The 15,518-nt window shown below is 45.2% G+C and overlaps 1 protein-coding gene across 3 annotated transcripts in view; it reads right to left on the bottom strand.

The window, feature by feature from the left end:
* stxbp5a (syntaxin binding protein 5a (tomosyn)) overlaps positions 1-15,518 on the bottom strand; it is a 76,941-nt gene that overhangs the window by 17,418 nt on the left and 44,005 nt on the right. For all 3 annotated transcript variants that reach the window (XM_035618122.2, XM_035618120.2, XM_035618118.2), the window contains exons 7-13: positions 13,682-13,745; positions 12,565-12,648; positions 5,554-5,677; positions 3,639-3,717; positions 3,051-3,205; positions 1,665-1,737; positions 1,386-1,533 (exon numbers count right to left, since the gene is read on the bottom strand). In XM_035618122.2, coding sequence (XP_035474015.1) covers positions 1,386-1,533; positions 1,665-1,737; positions 3,051-3,205; positions 3,639-3,717; positions 5,554-5,677; positions 12,565-12,648; positions 13,682-13,745 — 727 coding nt within the window. The remainder of the gene's footprint in view (positions 1-1,385; positions 1,534-1,664; positions 1,738-3,050; positions 3,206-3,638; positions 3,718-5,553; positions 5,678-12,564; positions 12,649-13,681; positions 13,746-15,518) is intronic.

Here is a 15,518-nt window from a genome sequence, read left to right on the forward strand (position 1 = left end):
GCGTGTGTGTGTGAGAGAGTGTTGGTGGGGGGGGGGGTTTGGCTTTGAACACGTCGACACATACAAAGGTCACCAGGATGACTCATGGTGATCTTTGTGTGAGAATGGCCTCCTGCAGCTCAGCCAGGCCCTCGCTATGCAAAAAAAAGAAAAAAGAAAAAAAAGGAAAAGCAGCAGCTAGGCAGCCAGTTTGGGTCAGTACATGCTGACATTTCCGACAGAGAGCTAGAACAAGGCGACAGGGAGAGGAACATAGGCATACATAATGGCTGAGAGAGCAGGGGGTCTGTCTTAGACGATACAGGGATAAGGGGAGGAGAAGGAGAGGAGATGAGCTGGAGGATCGTTAGGTAACGTGGCACTATTGTTTACTCCATTTACCTTCGGGGAAATATAATTTAGCACATCTAAAACAAATTAACATGGAGTGTCTAGTGTTGCATGAATGTGTCCTTCATCACGTTACCTTGCTGTTCTTTCTAGTTTAGGCATTTACCTTTTTTGACGGTGCTGCCAAGCAGAGCGGCAGGAGAGATCATTCCACCCTCGGTTATTTTGTGATGATGTCGTTGAAATTGATTTCATTCGGAGGGTTAAAACCTGTCGTCGTGGCTTCCGCTCAAGACTTTTTGCTCGAACAGTTGCATTCGATGATTACAAGGAGCTATAGTTAGCTTTTCTCAGGAAAAACTCTGCGATTTGGTGCTATGAATATAAGAGCTAAGACTAAAGGCTCTACATTTTTTCGGACATAGGACAGAAATGCAAACGCAGGAAAAATCTCCAGGTGCAAAACACAAATGGGTGTGACTGCAGTATCAAAATACTCGCAGTCATTTCATTTTCTCATCCAGAGGCTATATGGTTTGAATAGAAAATACACTTGTGCCCCTCTGAATGAGGCTAATGGAATTCAAACTCTGTACTTCTTCTTCTCCTCTGCGTGTTTGAAAACACTCACTCATCTCTAAATTTCAATACATATATTGACAATAGACAAAATAGGCAAAAACAAAATAGCGTTTGGACATTTACCAATTAATAAGCTTACACCTTCACTGTCCAGCATCAGCTCTGAGCCTATATGTGTTATGCGTCAGGTCAGGTGTCACATCTAAGGGTCAAGTCAGGTCCGGAATAGTCCGTTAAAATGCAAATCTGTTACATTTGAAAACAGGAAAGCATGGAGTCCTGCACTATATGGAGAATGAATAAGGAATAAAGAAGTACTTGAGTTTAAATCAAGCCTTTCTTTCAAGGACATTTCGTTCTTTCTTTTTCTCTCGAAAGAAACTGCCATGTCAAACGTTCTGTTCAGGTTTCCTCTGCAGCAGTAAGAAGAAATAAACCGGTGCTCAACAAGATGCAGTTTTCCTCCACCGTACCTTTTTGCTGTAGCCCTGTCGTTTCTGCCGTGAGCCAACAGAGTAAAGTGCAGGTATGAGGTCCACAGGGCAGTCGGCAAAGTACTCGCAGCAGGTCACAGGCGACTCGTGGATAGTCAGAGGATAGGGGTTTTCGAATATGGGGTAACTGTAACAAAGCCGCTGCCCAATTAGTCTGTCTGCCCAGTATCAGCGCTTCAGTCAATATGAGAGTCACTTGACATCCGTAACTTCTGATATTTGAAGGTACGATGATGTTTAACGAAGGGTCACACTCACCCATTTTGTGCAAGGTCGATCACCACTAAATCCTTTTCCAGAAGGACCACCACAGCGTAAGGTTCCTGAAAATCTGCACACAGAAACACGCGTTGGGTCGTTTTTCTAATTGCTTTCTTAGAGAACCTCTCTGAAATCTACAAAACCACAGGGGAAGAATATCTCAGACTTCAAATGTATGTGTGCCCTGAAGACGTGAGGGCAGGAATGCTCGACACTTAAAATATATGAATCTATGCGACTTATGACTGTGGGGGTTATTGCTCTGGCTGAATATTCGTAGCACACGGATTTGGACGAGATGTGAAATAACGATTGTCACGTTCTGTTGAGAATCATTGTTCAACTTCAGATCAGGCTGACTAAGCTAAAGATACAAACAAATTGCAAATCTAATCAAAGGGGTTCTTCTATGATATAGAAACGACAATTACGACGATGTAATTGTCAAATACGTAATGGCACACAAAAAAGGATGAGGGAAACCGCAGCACTGAGTGATAACTCCCCTGTGGGTTTGTTGTCTCAAGTGACTCCTTTATAGTAATTATGTGACCCAGTTATGTGTAAATAAAATATACAAAGTCTTGTTTATAGCAGCTCTCAGCTTTAGCAATACAGCACAATAGTAATTTTACTTTATTTCTAACAAGGCAGGGAATCCAGCAGTGGATGGAACTGACAGTTTACGTTACGTTTTGTTTACTGTGAGAAACTCACACTAATTTTCCTCTTCATTACATTTCAATCTTTGTCTAGATACAGTAACTCCTCAGTAGTTGTTCTGCCTGCACTAGATACTTTGTCTTTCCACATTGCAGCATACTGGTGTGCATATAGCATCATCCGCAACCACATCACCATGGATTACGCACTAACACTGGTTGAAACAGACTGACGTGTATTGTGTAATCAGGCGACCCAGTAATGTCCATTACCAGATGAAATCAGCGGGGGGTGACATTAGGTTGCCACAGTGAAATAATGAAGTCACCACTGTTACATCCCTCCTGTAGCTGTGAATGTGCCACATAATGCTGCACCAGAGTTTACATACTGGATTACATACGCACAGGATCCCTTACCACGCATATCCATTCTGGCTCGTTTTAGCTGTTGACTTCTCAATACAGGAAATGAGATGATCATTTAATTCATAGGGAAGACAACTGTGTACAAAAAGGATGAAATGGAAATGTAATATTCTTCGTGTCGCATAATGAAACTGAAATCGTATCCTTCCCCTTGGGAAATTTCACATTTATTACGGAAACACAAGAAACAAGACAGAAAGCAATCCGACATAATTAAAGGACCGAATGGTGTGTGTGTGGATATGATGACATTCCCTATACAAATATAACGCTCAGGCATGCACACACTTACCATTGGGGTATGGTGTCTCACAGAGTGTGAGGAAATCTACTATGGGATAGTCCATCTCCAGCACGGCCGTACTCTTTCCATGCATTACCGTCAGACAAGGCCGTCGGCCCACCGTGTCATAGGACAGACCACCGGACAGGATCATGAAGGGCTCGCTGGAACGAACACACACAAGCAAATGCAAAAAAAAAGGTTACCATACGGACAATATGTATCTGCCCTATGTTGTGTTGCCAGAAACAATGAGACAATGTGACTACATATAAATTCAACAGTAACTTTTAGTGGAGTGGAGCTGAAGAAGCAGTCAAAAAGGAGTTGACTTCCGTCACAACCAAAAGACCACTTAATCCCCTTTTCAGTGTAGGATTATATAATATATTATTATCACTTACATAGTAAATAGAAGCCTAATGGCTGAGACTAAAATAAGTCTGTTGCTGAGAAATTGTTGGTTCTGCTGGACCGACATAAGACATCTGTAAATACCCTTGTAGTGTCTTCTGCCGCAACTGTGCATGATTAGGCGTGTGTGTGTGTGTGTGTGTGTGCGTGTGTGTGTGAGAGAGAGAAAACGAGAGACCCTACCCATTTCTCGTGGTTTTGTACTCCACTTTGAGAATGGGTTTACAAGGCTCTGGCTTCTTCCCGTCCTTGGGCTGTTTTCCTAAAAATAGCACAAAGAGAAGTTACTTTAGTTTTGCCACTTCACTCCCTCTTCACCTCCTCTCGTTTATCCTGTCATCTAAATCCCCCCCCCCCACTTAAAATGCAGCTCGGAATGAAGAGCAGCAGGACAACGATAAAGGCCTATTGAGATTCAGAGAGGGGAAAGACAAAAGCAGGGGCAGGGACATGCAAAGACGGCGTGATGATCATTATTCACAAACCCCATCTATTCAAACCTCAAAGGAGGTCCTTTTGAAGGAAAAATTTGCACATCCATCGCATGCGAGCCTACCTTCGCATATTTTTGTATCAGAATGCACAATAAGTGGCTGACTACATCTGAACTATTACTGACAAGCCAAATTGGGCCCTAAGGCAGGTTGCACAAGGCAGGTCTGTATAATAAAGAACAACTTTTAATAACATGCATCTAAATAACAGATATTTAAAAAGACAATTAAAGGAGGACTTATAAGCCTTACTTAAACCTGTCAAAGGAAATTTGCATAATTGCCCATTAAATACCAAACTAATTATGCATGCAGCAGTGGGAGAAACAACTAATTAAAAAAGCTTGTGTGGCGAAGTCCTTTCTGCAAACCCTCACACACCAAAATCCAGGTTGAGAAAGTGTTAGAAGTTTGTCTTTTCTTTGTTCCTCTCTCAGACTCTCTTACTGCCTTGTCCATTTGTCGCTCTCACACGTTCAAGCTTATTTTTTCTCGCAGGTCCTTCATCTGGGTGAACTGTCAAAGTGCTCTGCGGGATGAGTAGTTGTATGGGGCAGAGGAATGTGGATTAAAATACATCTTCAAAAGAGCAGACTTGCTTTCTGCAGGAAATAAACAGAGCACCGGCACTAATGCATGTGTGTGTGTGTGTGTGTGCAGACAGCGGAGCAAACAGAGGCAGGACATAATTGAACTGACAATAATCCTCTGACTGAAATGAGGAAACGATGAGGGAGCCATGTGATGTGTGGGGAGACTTTTAAGGGAAGGCTGCAATGACTACAGAGTGGGTCATGTGATTTACAGAGGCAGCTGAATGTACTGGTATCATGTATTGTAAAACATACGACTTTAAAAGGCTGTTTCTAACCTAACACATATATCACACCAACATTCACTCACGCACACTGAGCATGTGCACACCGATGTCGACAGAAAGCAGCTGGTTCCTCGGTCACTGCAAGCGAGAAACAACAGTGGTGAAGGGTAAGAGCGGGGATTCCTGCTCTTTGACGGTGGAACTAGTACTTTGAGTCGAGTCGTGACTGATTAGAGCCAATCAGGGAGTGAATGTGCAGTTGCCGAACATCCGCGCAGGCGTTAACGCAGCAGCAGTGATGCACTTGTGCTGCCAACATTCATTTTCGGAAATTTTTCCGCAGTTTGTGAACGCGTCTGGCCCAAACCATCATCCGCTTCGTTCTTCATATGTAAACATCTGGAATACATTTCCAGACATTTTAGGGAGTTAATGTTTCTGAAAACACCCGGAGAGGCAAACAATCAGGTGAGAACATGCGAACCCCGTACGAAAAAGGCCCTGGTCGGCCGGCAAGCTCAAACCACAGAATTGCTGTGAGGTGACAGTGCTATCCGCTGCTCCACTGTGCCGCCCAGTATCTGACCTCTGGAGTGTCAAATGAACGCTCTACATCCAGCAGTTCCTTCCCAGATTTCCCACCACGGAAAAATATATCAGAACACCCCAGAGTATCTATTGTGTATAGGAGGCAAGACATTTGTGAATTAGGGAGTGGTATCGGACACACACCTGTGTGTGTGTGTGTGTGTGTGTGTGTGTGTGTGTGTGTGTACCTGCTTACCATGTGGGGTGATTGTCTGTATGGGCTTGCCCTGGCCTCTGATGTTCCATATGGTCAGAGTTCCGTCTGAGTGACTGCAAATGAACTGCTTGCCCTCGTGATGCCAGGCAACTGAGTGGATCGCCTAGGAAACGACAGGAAGGAAGCGGGGTTGGGTCAATGGTTCAGTAGGATGAAACATCATGCGCCACCATCTCCCTTATACGCTACAGGTGTGTTGTATTGCCGCAGCCATATGGTAACATAATGTTCATATGTGGGTCAAACGCCTGTGACTCCGGATTATATACTCTTGAACAGATGGTGAAAGTGAGAAAATAAAAGAGGAGGTCTGGCCCCCGACTTCAGAGCATTTCCTGTAATGCATTGAAATAAGCTTTTAAATGACCTATGGCAGACCTTTTGGAAGCAAGCAGGGCAGTTTAAAATGAAATAATAGGAAAATAAAAAATAATCACAACTGTAAAATCACTAATGGTAACAGGGCTTTGAGTCAGGTCTGGAAAAAAAAACAGAAGACAAAGTACCAAATATAGAAACTGACACAGAGACGAGCTGAAAGATATAAAAAGAGAAAAACTATAGGAACGACAAGGAAAGAGTTGGAGAGACGAGATCCTCTCAACCTCCCCATCATCCGAACGCTCGTGTTGCGGTTGTGAGCCGGGCTCACGATGATCCATCCACTGACAAGCAATCGCTGCAAAGCACAAACACATCACGACCCAAAGTATGCCGGTAAAGGGCAACCCTGCTTATCGATGCCCCCTTTCGTAGCCCCGTAATTAAACCCGCCGAAACATTTTGACACTAAGTAAATATGATGATGTGCGCCGGGGCCTGCGTGCTGCTCACGAGCCACTGAACCCCAAAGCAGCTTTCACGAGGCCTGCCGCATGGATTTACACCCCAGGCACCTGCAGCATCCGTGATACATCTCATCACATGCTCAGAGCGTTGTCGGGGGATAACGCTCTTTCTTTCACAGACAACGATGGGGCACATTCTCTTATAAGGTGCCTAGAATACCCTTCTTTTTGATAAGGCTCTATTCCACCTTCGACTGTTCAATGTTCTGCAGCTCTGACTGAAGCTCCGCTTATTGTCGACTCGCTAACTGGTCCTCGGTTTTCCTCGTAGCCCCCCCCCGTCTCCCCCGTCTCCCCCCAACGCAGCTCCTTGTCTCCCATCGCTCATGAGAAATGACTGATAACCTCGCTGTTGATGCAATTTATTCTAATTGCACTTTGCTATTTGTTGTGTGCATCACTTTTGCCCCTCAGTGTGTCATTAATCATAATCGCTGCCGTGTGTCAGGCTCGGCTGAATGTCAGGAATATTTCCCCTCCAAATTGATAAATAGAGAGCCGGTGTCAGCTCATGCCCGCGTGATTCGCCCACCACAAAAAAAACAATGGAATCTTATCCGTTCCCGAGTGAACCGTTTGGCGTTTATAGGTTTTGAAAGGTAATGACCCCCCATCTGTTGCCCGCTGGTAAAGTTTGTGATCCTTTACATAGTGTTTCTTGGCCAGATCTTAAACTCCCAGAGATTCAAATAATAACTGTGGAGAATTGTTGTTGTTTCTTCCCCCCAGACAAAACAACACCCAGAGGTTCCTTAGGTGCATGTTCTTTGGATGCACGCCGTCAAGGATTTTCAGAGGTCTCATTATCCAGGTTTTTTCTCCGATGGGATTTCCTCCAGGTCAACGTTAACCTGATGAGGCAGAGCTACGGTTACGCGACATCGCGCCGCATAGGCACACAGACTCAAAGTTGTCTCATTACACCGTCAATGACTCATCCCCCCTCGCTCCCTCGGGGACACACAAATCAAACATGACGGAAGTTTTAAAAACCTATTTTTATAGGTTATGGAGCTTCCCGATGTCCTCTTCGCGCCGCTTGTTATTTTGATGAGTAACGGCTTAGGCGTCCTATTTAAGCTGATGGTGGAGGTGTGTCCTTGTGGGCAAAGTGATGGGGACTGTGGGAGGCAGCAGTGGCCAAGAAGGGGAGACGGTTCGTCGATGATTTGCTGCCAGGAGTGAATCATCAGTGCCGAGTGCCAGGTGCCAGGATGCAGTTTTCGCACGTGTCCTGAACTCAAGATTCGGTAAAATGTTAAGCATCCCACCCTCTAACTTAGAACATCTGAAGTATACTTGTAATTAAACATATAATGTGTTCTCCGGGAGTCCACTGTCGGCATTATGAGTTTATTTGAGTTTTATTTATAGATAATCGGGAGATATTATAGAAAATGCCAAATGCTAAGACTCATCACTGTCTTATGATTAAGAGCCCAGTGATGTGTCGACAGAGACTGAGCTCCAGAAATCCGTCAGCGCTTTGTTCAGTGTGACAGTCCCAAGAGGGAACAATGCACTGTGCTTAATTGGAAAATGGGCAGAGTAATTGAAACACACGGTACTCATCATATCAAACAATACCAATTAAAAAGACTAATTCCATGATTTATTGCATTGGGTCAGTTTTCGCAGATTGGTCTTTGGGGAACGAGGAGATTTAGTCAACACTTATTAGTGTCACCAGCATCACAAAGCCACACCCACACACACACACACACACACACACACACACACACACACACACAGACAGACAGACAGACAGACACACACACACACACACAAACACACACACACAAACACGCACACAGACTGAGGTCGGGGAAGGAAAATAGGCATAAACATAAACATGCATATCATAGACATAGTCCTAATTATTATTATTTCTGGATGACGAACCAACATCGGTTACGATTGACAGCGTTTGAGAATAACTTGTAACATTTGCTTTCAGTCCATTTAGTCAACCACATGGGAGCGATTTAAAGCACATATCAAACCAATCTGTCTGGCAGTGTATTGTCTCATATAGACGACAAATAGTCTATATATCCTTTAGAACTAAGTTAAAAAAATGACTTCTTAGCATAAAATATGTTGATAACACACATTACTTAAGAGCCAAAGTAGTTTAACGTGTTTGAAGGAATTGCAATGGGTATGAAGTAATTAATACTTGGTCGTTGTGGGAATTTGTTTGCCCTTTTACTGGGTTACTGTTGCCTTCGGTGACAGCTCTGATCTGACTGGAAGTTTGGCTGTTTGTTTCGGGCTGATTATTGAATAAATTGGTGAGTTCGAATAATGGGCCTATGACATCCTGCATTTATTTAGCGAGCAATAGTCCCAGCGGGAGACGAACAGGCGAGCACGAGGGAAGTAGGAACTCCAACCTGGATGCAATATCAGCCAGTCATCACGGCCGTATTCAGATGAAGGTGTTGAGTCAGACGGAGCAGAGCGGAGCAGGGTCGGGGTGACGGATGATCGCTGGCTAGCAATCACTGGAAACCCGAACTGCTGATCCACAGCTAATAATAGGAAAATCCACTGAAAGACACAAGAGGCCGGCGTGCTCTGTGGAGAGCTCGTGAAAGCTTTATTGCCTGTGCTGTACGTCTGAACTCTGCCAGAAAACGTTGTTTTTGTCTGGGAGATTTGCTGACACGCCGACAAGTTTGACAGCGTCCACAACTAACAAAGGCCGCCTTCATTTGAGCATAGCTCCCCTTGCGTGCGTCATACTCGCTGAAGTTCTGAGAGAAAGTTTCGCAAAAATTGTTACAATTATGCCAACAATACATAAGCCAGCATTATTCACAAAGACCATTAATTTTGATCCTTTGGAATCCAAAGACCATGGACTTTATTTCACTTGTTTAAGCTTTCACAAATTTCCATCAAAACTAAAATAGGGGTTTAAGACACTCTTATTCCAAAGTCTGAATTCATGTCTACTGACTTACTACCGCTGCGGCTGAAAAGATGAAGAGGAAAAGCTGCCTTGTTCATTTCAGTCGACAACTTTGATACTTAGCAGCAAGCTTCTAGGCAAATAGAGTTTGAATGAAAGCACGCAGCAGGAAGAAAAAAAAGAGCGCGCAGCGGGGAAGAATAAAGCTCGCAATGGATTCGATGGCTGTAAAAAGTTATTTCGCCCAACAGCGTTGTTTAAGGGAGACACATTCATGATGTCAGTGAATGACAGAAAACAATTCTGAGTGTGCCGACTGATCCAGGCGTTACAAATCGCTTATAATTAAACATACGTAACATGTTTTTAATGGCACAAAAACCACACCAATGTATGTCTTCACATCAAATTACAGCCATGTCTCCATCGCAAACATCTGGATGTTGGACATCTAATTCAGCCTTCACTGTCGCCGTCATCGTTCCTCAGTACGTCAGTAAATCTCTACACATAATTCTTCAAGTATGCTTTTACACCACTGACAAAATCTGAGACTGTATATGATATAAAGAGTGCAATAAACTTTGTGCGCACCATGAAACATTAATGTCGAGTTTTTAGGGTCAAAACTGTGAGGATCTCTGGTAAAGTAGCAGAAATCCAGCATTTTGCTACTTTGAAGTCAGTCGACCATCATCAGGTAAAACTCATTGGCCAAACAGTATTGACACCGTACACATAAACATCCCGTGAGAGGAGTCCACCGATCAGCAGAGGTGAGAAATATGTAGTTTGCAAGCATACGAATTAGGGTTAAAAAGCCCTTTTATTCATAAAGACATGTAAAATAAGACCAATCAGATATGTAGGTTTGTAAAATCCAAGTGCAGAGTATTACTGGTGTGTACCTCCCTCGCAGCACACACACCCCACAGTCCATTTAATCAGTGTTGGCTACACAACTGTCCAGTAAGTTGTGTTAACAGAAAAGTCACGGTGCAGTTCACTGGTGTGACGCAGCACAGCAGAACGCCAGCATTGTCTTCAAGTGACCTTGGCGGCTGGTCGGGGGCCAAACTTAAACTTTGAAGGTATCTGGCTCGGAGAACCTTTTTTGGGATACACAGTGTTAGCCAGGAGAGTGACCCCCAACACGCTCCAAGAGTGATGGCAGAGCAGCCGCGTGCTGCAGCCATAATTGCGCGCGGTAGCCCCCACCACCACCACCACCACGCCCCCGACCGCCTCCCGCGGTCAGAGACCCGCTCAAACGCTGGTCTCTGGAGAGGTGTGACTGTAGGGGTGCGGAGGGATGAGACGAGCTCCCTGGGGAGATTCAATACTGGAGACCGTAATGCCCTGGGTGCAGCGGAAGGATATTAGCTCATCTGAGAGAAGGAAATAGAGCAGCGGGCAGAGACGACAGACGGACAGACGGACAGACGGACAGACAGACGGACAGACGGACAGACGGACAGAAGGACGGACGGACAGACGGACAGAAGGACGGACGGACGGACGGACGGACGGACGGACGGACGGACGGACGGACAGACAGACAGACAGACAGACAGACAGACGGACAGACGGACAGACGGACAGACGGACAGACGGACAGACAGACAGACAGACAGACAGACAGACAGACAGACAGACAGACGGACAGACGGACAGACGGACAGACGGACGGACGGACGGACGGACGGACAGACAGACAGACAGACAGACAGACAGACAGACAGACAGACGGACAGACGGACAGACAGACAGATAGACAGACAGACGGACAGACAGACAGACAGACAGACAGAGAGAGTTTCTTGCATACTGAACGTACAAAATGTTCTAATTTGGGCGGTCCTCTGTGGCTCGTGTTATCTCAGCGTGCTTACAGCGACGCAGCACTGCCTTGCGAGGTGAGCACCGGCATACGCGTTGCGATGATCTAATTATCTTCACACATGTGGTTTGGCTCTGTGTCCGAGCACTGCAGACACCACTGTACGCGCCTGTACGGGACGTGCTGTGCCCGCGGTCGCATCGCGGGCCACTGACAGATCCGACTGAAACACGTGTACATCAGCCGAATTTGGTGGCCAAGGTTTCTCTGAATCGCCAGCCAAAAGAAACAATGGGCGGTGGCACAGCTGATGGCATTCATGATGCATCATAAAGCGATCCACACATGTGGAAGAACTGACACTGAATGCAAAAACCATCGGGGCTAAAGAGCAAACTGCTTGGATGAACGTGGACGGTGACGGATGTCATGTATTATGAGAGCGAACAGAGATTTCATTTTTAACAGTCGAGCGAAATCGCCAAGACACAGTCTCTGTGTGACAGAGGGAATCTGACACTGTCTGTGTTTTATTGTTGTGTGTTTTCTTTTATTTATAGACGCACACTGTCGCCTCCGGGGAAGCCAATAAAGCCACATGAGTCATGAGATGGACCTTTTATAAAATGACGGTGACCTTTTTTTTTTTTTTTCAACCACAATATGCAAGTCAAGAAACCTCACTCCGGACACATGCACACATTGGAGTATTAATCCTGCCATTGTTAGAAGGTGCATTTTTGTTGGCGATGCTGCAGTGTGAACCACCCTTTCTTTAAATACCAAAGCACCTACGAAATACCCCCCGTTGTAATTTTTATTTCGGAGAGTGACTCATTTCATGAGTCCAACTCTCTGTAGCAGCAGCTAACGTTGAGGAATTGCTTCGATGAGCTTCTCCGTTCTGTCCCGATAGCTCAGGTTCGGTGTGGTGAGTTTGCTTCAAATGGGCTGTAAAGCCCTCCTCTGGCAAACCCAAACATCTGCCTTGTTAAACAACACATTAGAGCTGCTTTTTCCTATAAAAGACCTGTCACTCAACAGGAAGTAAAAGAAAGTCCTGTTCCCTAAAGTCAGCACTCTCTTCATCAGCTTTAAAACACCGGCTAGAGAGAAGATGTGTGTGTGTGTGTGTGTGTGTGTGTGTGTGTGTGTGTGTAAAAACACGTCAACTCAACACGAGCCTTGTCAACTGTAGTAAACTCTCAAACTCCAAGGTTTGTTCCCAGGAATAAACTCCCCTACATGCACAAGCGCGTACAGAGCACCTCATGCATATGTGATTTAATTCCAGGTTTTTTCTGCATTAAAAAGATGCTCTGTGGAGCCGAGAGAGTGACTGAACCCCGCCGGGAAAGAAAGGAAACGGGGGAAATTTCGCCTACCTCATCGTAAGTGTAGCGATAGTCGGCCTTCTTTGACTTCAGATCCCACATGACCACGATGCCGGACTCGAATCCAATTACAAGCTGGAGAGGAAGAGCGACAGGGCAGTCGGTGAGACAGGTGGGGGAGATGACAGAGGGGAGATAGAATAGACCCCATGATGGGCAGAAAAAGGAAGTAATACATTTGACATTCAAACGCAGCATGAAAGGAAGTCAGGTGCAAAGAGACTACGCCGGCTCAGGCAGACACCTGCTCTTCCTGGCTCACAGGAGATGGTAATAGAAAATGCTAAGAGATTTTTTTTAGAACTTGTGTCTGAAGATTTATTCATAGCGACAACGCCTAGCCTCAGTACTTTAAAATTAAAATATGCATCACTAAAGCAATTGTACATACTGTATCGGGCCCAGGGAACGACCAAATCACTACACAACGTGAGACGGGACAAAGAGCAGCTGCACTTATTCTCAGGGTATTTTCATTTGTTCTGTTTAAAGTTGATCTGTAGGAGAACATTAAACCACGTGTGTGTGTGTGTGTGTGTGTGTGTGTGTGTGTTTAAACACGCATGAGAACACACACATACACACAGACGCGCTTCTGCTGACTGACGGTGGTAGTTACACGTAGCAATGCACCAAAAAAGGCAGTGGAGAAGAAGAATCTGCAAGCCAGCAAACGCTGATGTAAATGAGGCGTGGAATGTTGTGTTTTTTTGCTTGTTTTTTGGAAAGAAAAACCAAGTGGAGTAAGTTGGACCTCAATGATACAGAAAATGCATTTTGATGAGAACGTACTTAATTACTTTAAGAACCATCCGCAGGGAATTTCTCGTTATCCTTCTTTTTTTTTTTTTACGTTTGCTGACGAAATCACTGAATCATCAATTGACATTATGCTGAAAAACAGACACGATCCTCGGTCGTCGGCTCCGGGTGAAATGCCCCCAAAAGCCCCTTTACCACCCCAAGAAAATCATCTCGTCCTTTGAAGGGTCTTACGCAGGCCTAAATGTTTTTGAAACCAGGGTGAGGGTAAGTAATAACAATGCTCTGCGTGCAAAGTATTGCAAATATTTGTGAGCGTATGGGCAGAAATAAAAAATCAGTTCACCTTTCCCTCGTCCATTGGGTTGTCGCTAATATGGACAACTGGTCCAGGGTGAGCCTTGGAGGACCTTGAGAGAAACAAAGAGAAAGACAGGGCAAGAGACATATTGAGTGGGGCGGTTTTTTTTCCTCTTTCTTTAAGCCATGGCGCACATCAAAACAAGGCCTTGGACACACAGTCCGCCCACATCACACAGTGATAAGGAGAGGGTTAAGGTATGAAACAAGTGTCTTTGGAGCTGAGGAAGGTCCACGAGGGAGGACAGAGCTGCCAATCACTCCGAGGCTCCAAAAGGCTGTTCAAAGACATAAGCTCACTGAAGGTTGTGATGGATGGCTCTGTCAGGCCCGGGCAATTCCCAGCGGCTGGGGTGTGCATGTGCGTGCTCGTCGGGTGTGTGTGAGTCCATTTGCATGTCAGCAAAGAAGACGGCACAAAATGCTGGGCTGCCCACCCCCCCCGTCGCCCCCCCCCCTCCCTCCTGTCTGCGCTTTACCCTCCAGACAGACTCATGTCAAACCTCCTCTCTCTCTCCCTCTGTGCCACGTGGCGGCAGAATTTACCTAACCTGCACTGCTTTGAAGATATGATGAGGGCCGCAGGGGGCGCCAGGGAAGGTCACCTCTCAAACAAGAGTGCCCGGTCGTCTGGCGAGGAGGAGAAGAGGAGGAAGGAGCGGCAACAAAATGTAAGTAATGTAAAAGGAGTCCCTTGTTTTGGCCTATGTCTCAACAATGCAGAGCTTTTTTTACTCTTTTTATTTTCTGATTCATGCTGTAGTCTGACAGTGAAGGACGGGACATGCTGATGATAATATATATATGAGAAAACATATTTCAATAACAAGAATGATATGTTTTAATGGACATTAATTCACAATGAATGTTAACCCTGCTTAGTTTACCTCTGCAAATCCGCATTAACCTATAGGAGTCAAAGAAAGGAAGTGTGTGTGTGTGTGTGTGTGTGTGTGTGTGTGTGTGTGTGTGTGTGTTAGAATGTAGCAGTTAGTGGGCAGACAGTCAGTAAGTCAGTCGTCTCTATATTTAGCCTATAGAGCCTTATTACCTAAGCTCTGCTGCAGCTGGAGCTGTTGATTTATCTAATCCCCCTTCACTGCCCGTCTCTCAGCTAACAGCCTTCCACAGCATCACACACACACACACACACACACGGACAGGCATTGTTTTTTTTGCATAATGGCACAATTAAGACACATCTTAAAACCCAGCCCCCCATTTGTAAAACACATCCATAACAATCACCTTCTCAGCCGAGTTACAGAACACAACGTGATCGCATAAAGGTTTCACTCTCCTGTCTCACATGGTTTATTTTCTTTTGTTCCCAGGAATTTGGGCACAGCGTTCTCAGCGTTCCCCCGTGAGACTCCGCAACCAATCTGTTTTTGTTAAAACCTGTTGTTATTCAGTAAATAAATCTGACATGAACATAAACACAAAGTCCCCAAATACACAGGTTCAGGTTTGGAGATAAAGGAATCACCATAGCAACAGAGGCAGGATGGGCAGAGCACAGGCTCCCAAAAATCCTCCCTACTCTGCCACAAACACACACACACACACACACACACACACACACACACACACACACACATACACACACACACACACACACATATTTGTTCTTCTATCTTTGTGAGGACACTCCTTGACATATTGCATTTCCTAGCCTGAACGTCAAAGTCATGAACCGAACACTCACCTGAAATCCCTGTTTAACTGTCACAAAAAGCCCTGTGACGACCAGCCAAAATGTCCTTGATCTGAAGGTCTTAAACTCAAACTTGTCCTCATAAAGATAGATGCACACACACACA

This window comes from Scophthalmus maximus, chromosome 18, assembly GCF_022379125.1.
Source record: "Scophthalmus maximus strain ysfricsl-2021 chromosome 18, ASM2237912v1, whole genome shotgun sequence".
In the NCBI taxonomy this organism is placed as follows: domain Eukaryota; kingdom Metazoa; phylum Chordata; class Actinopteri; order Pleuronectiformes; family Scophthalmidae; genus Scophthalmus; species Scophthalmus maximus.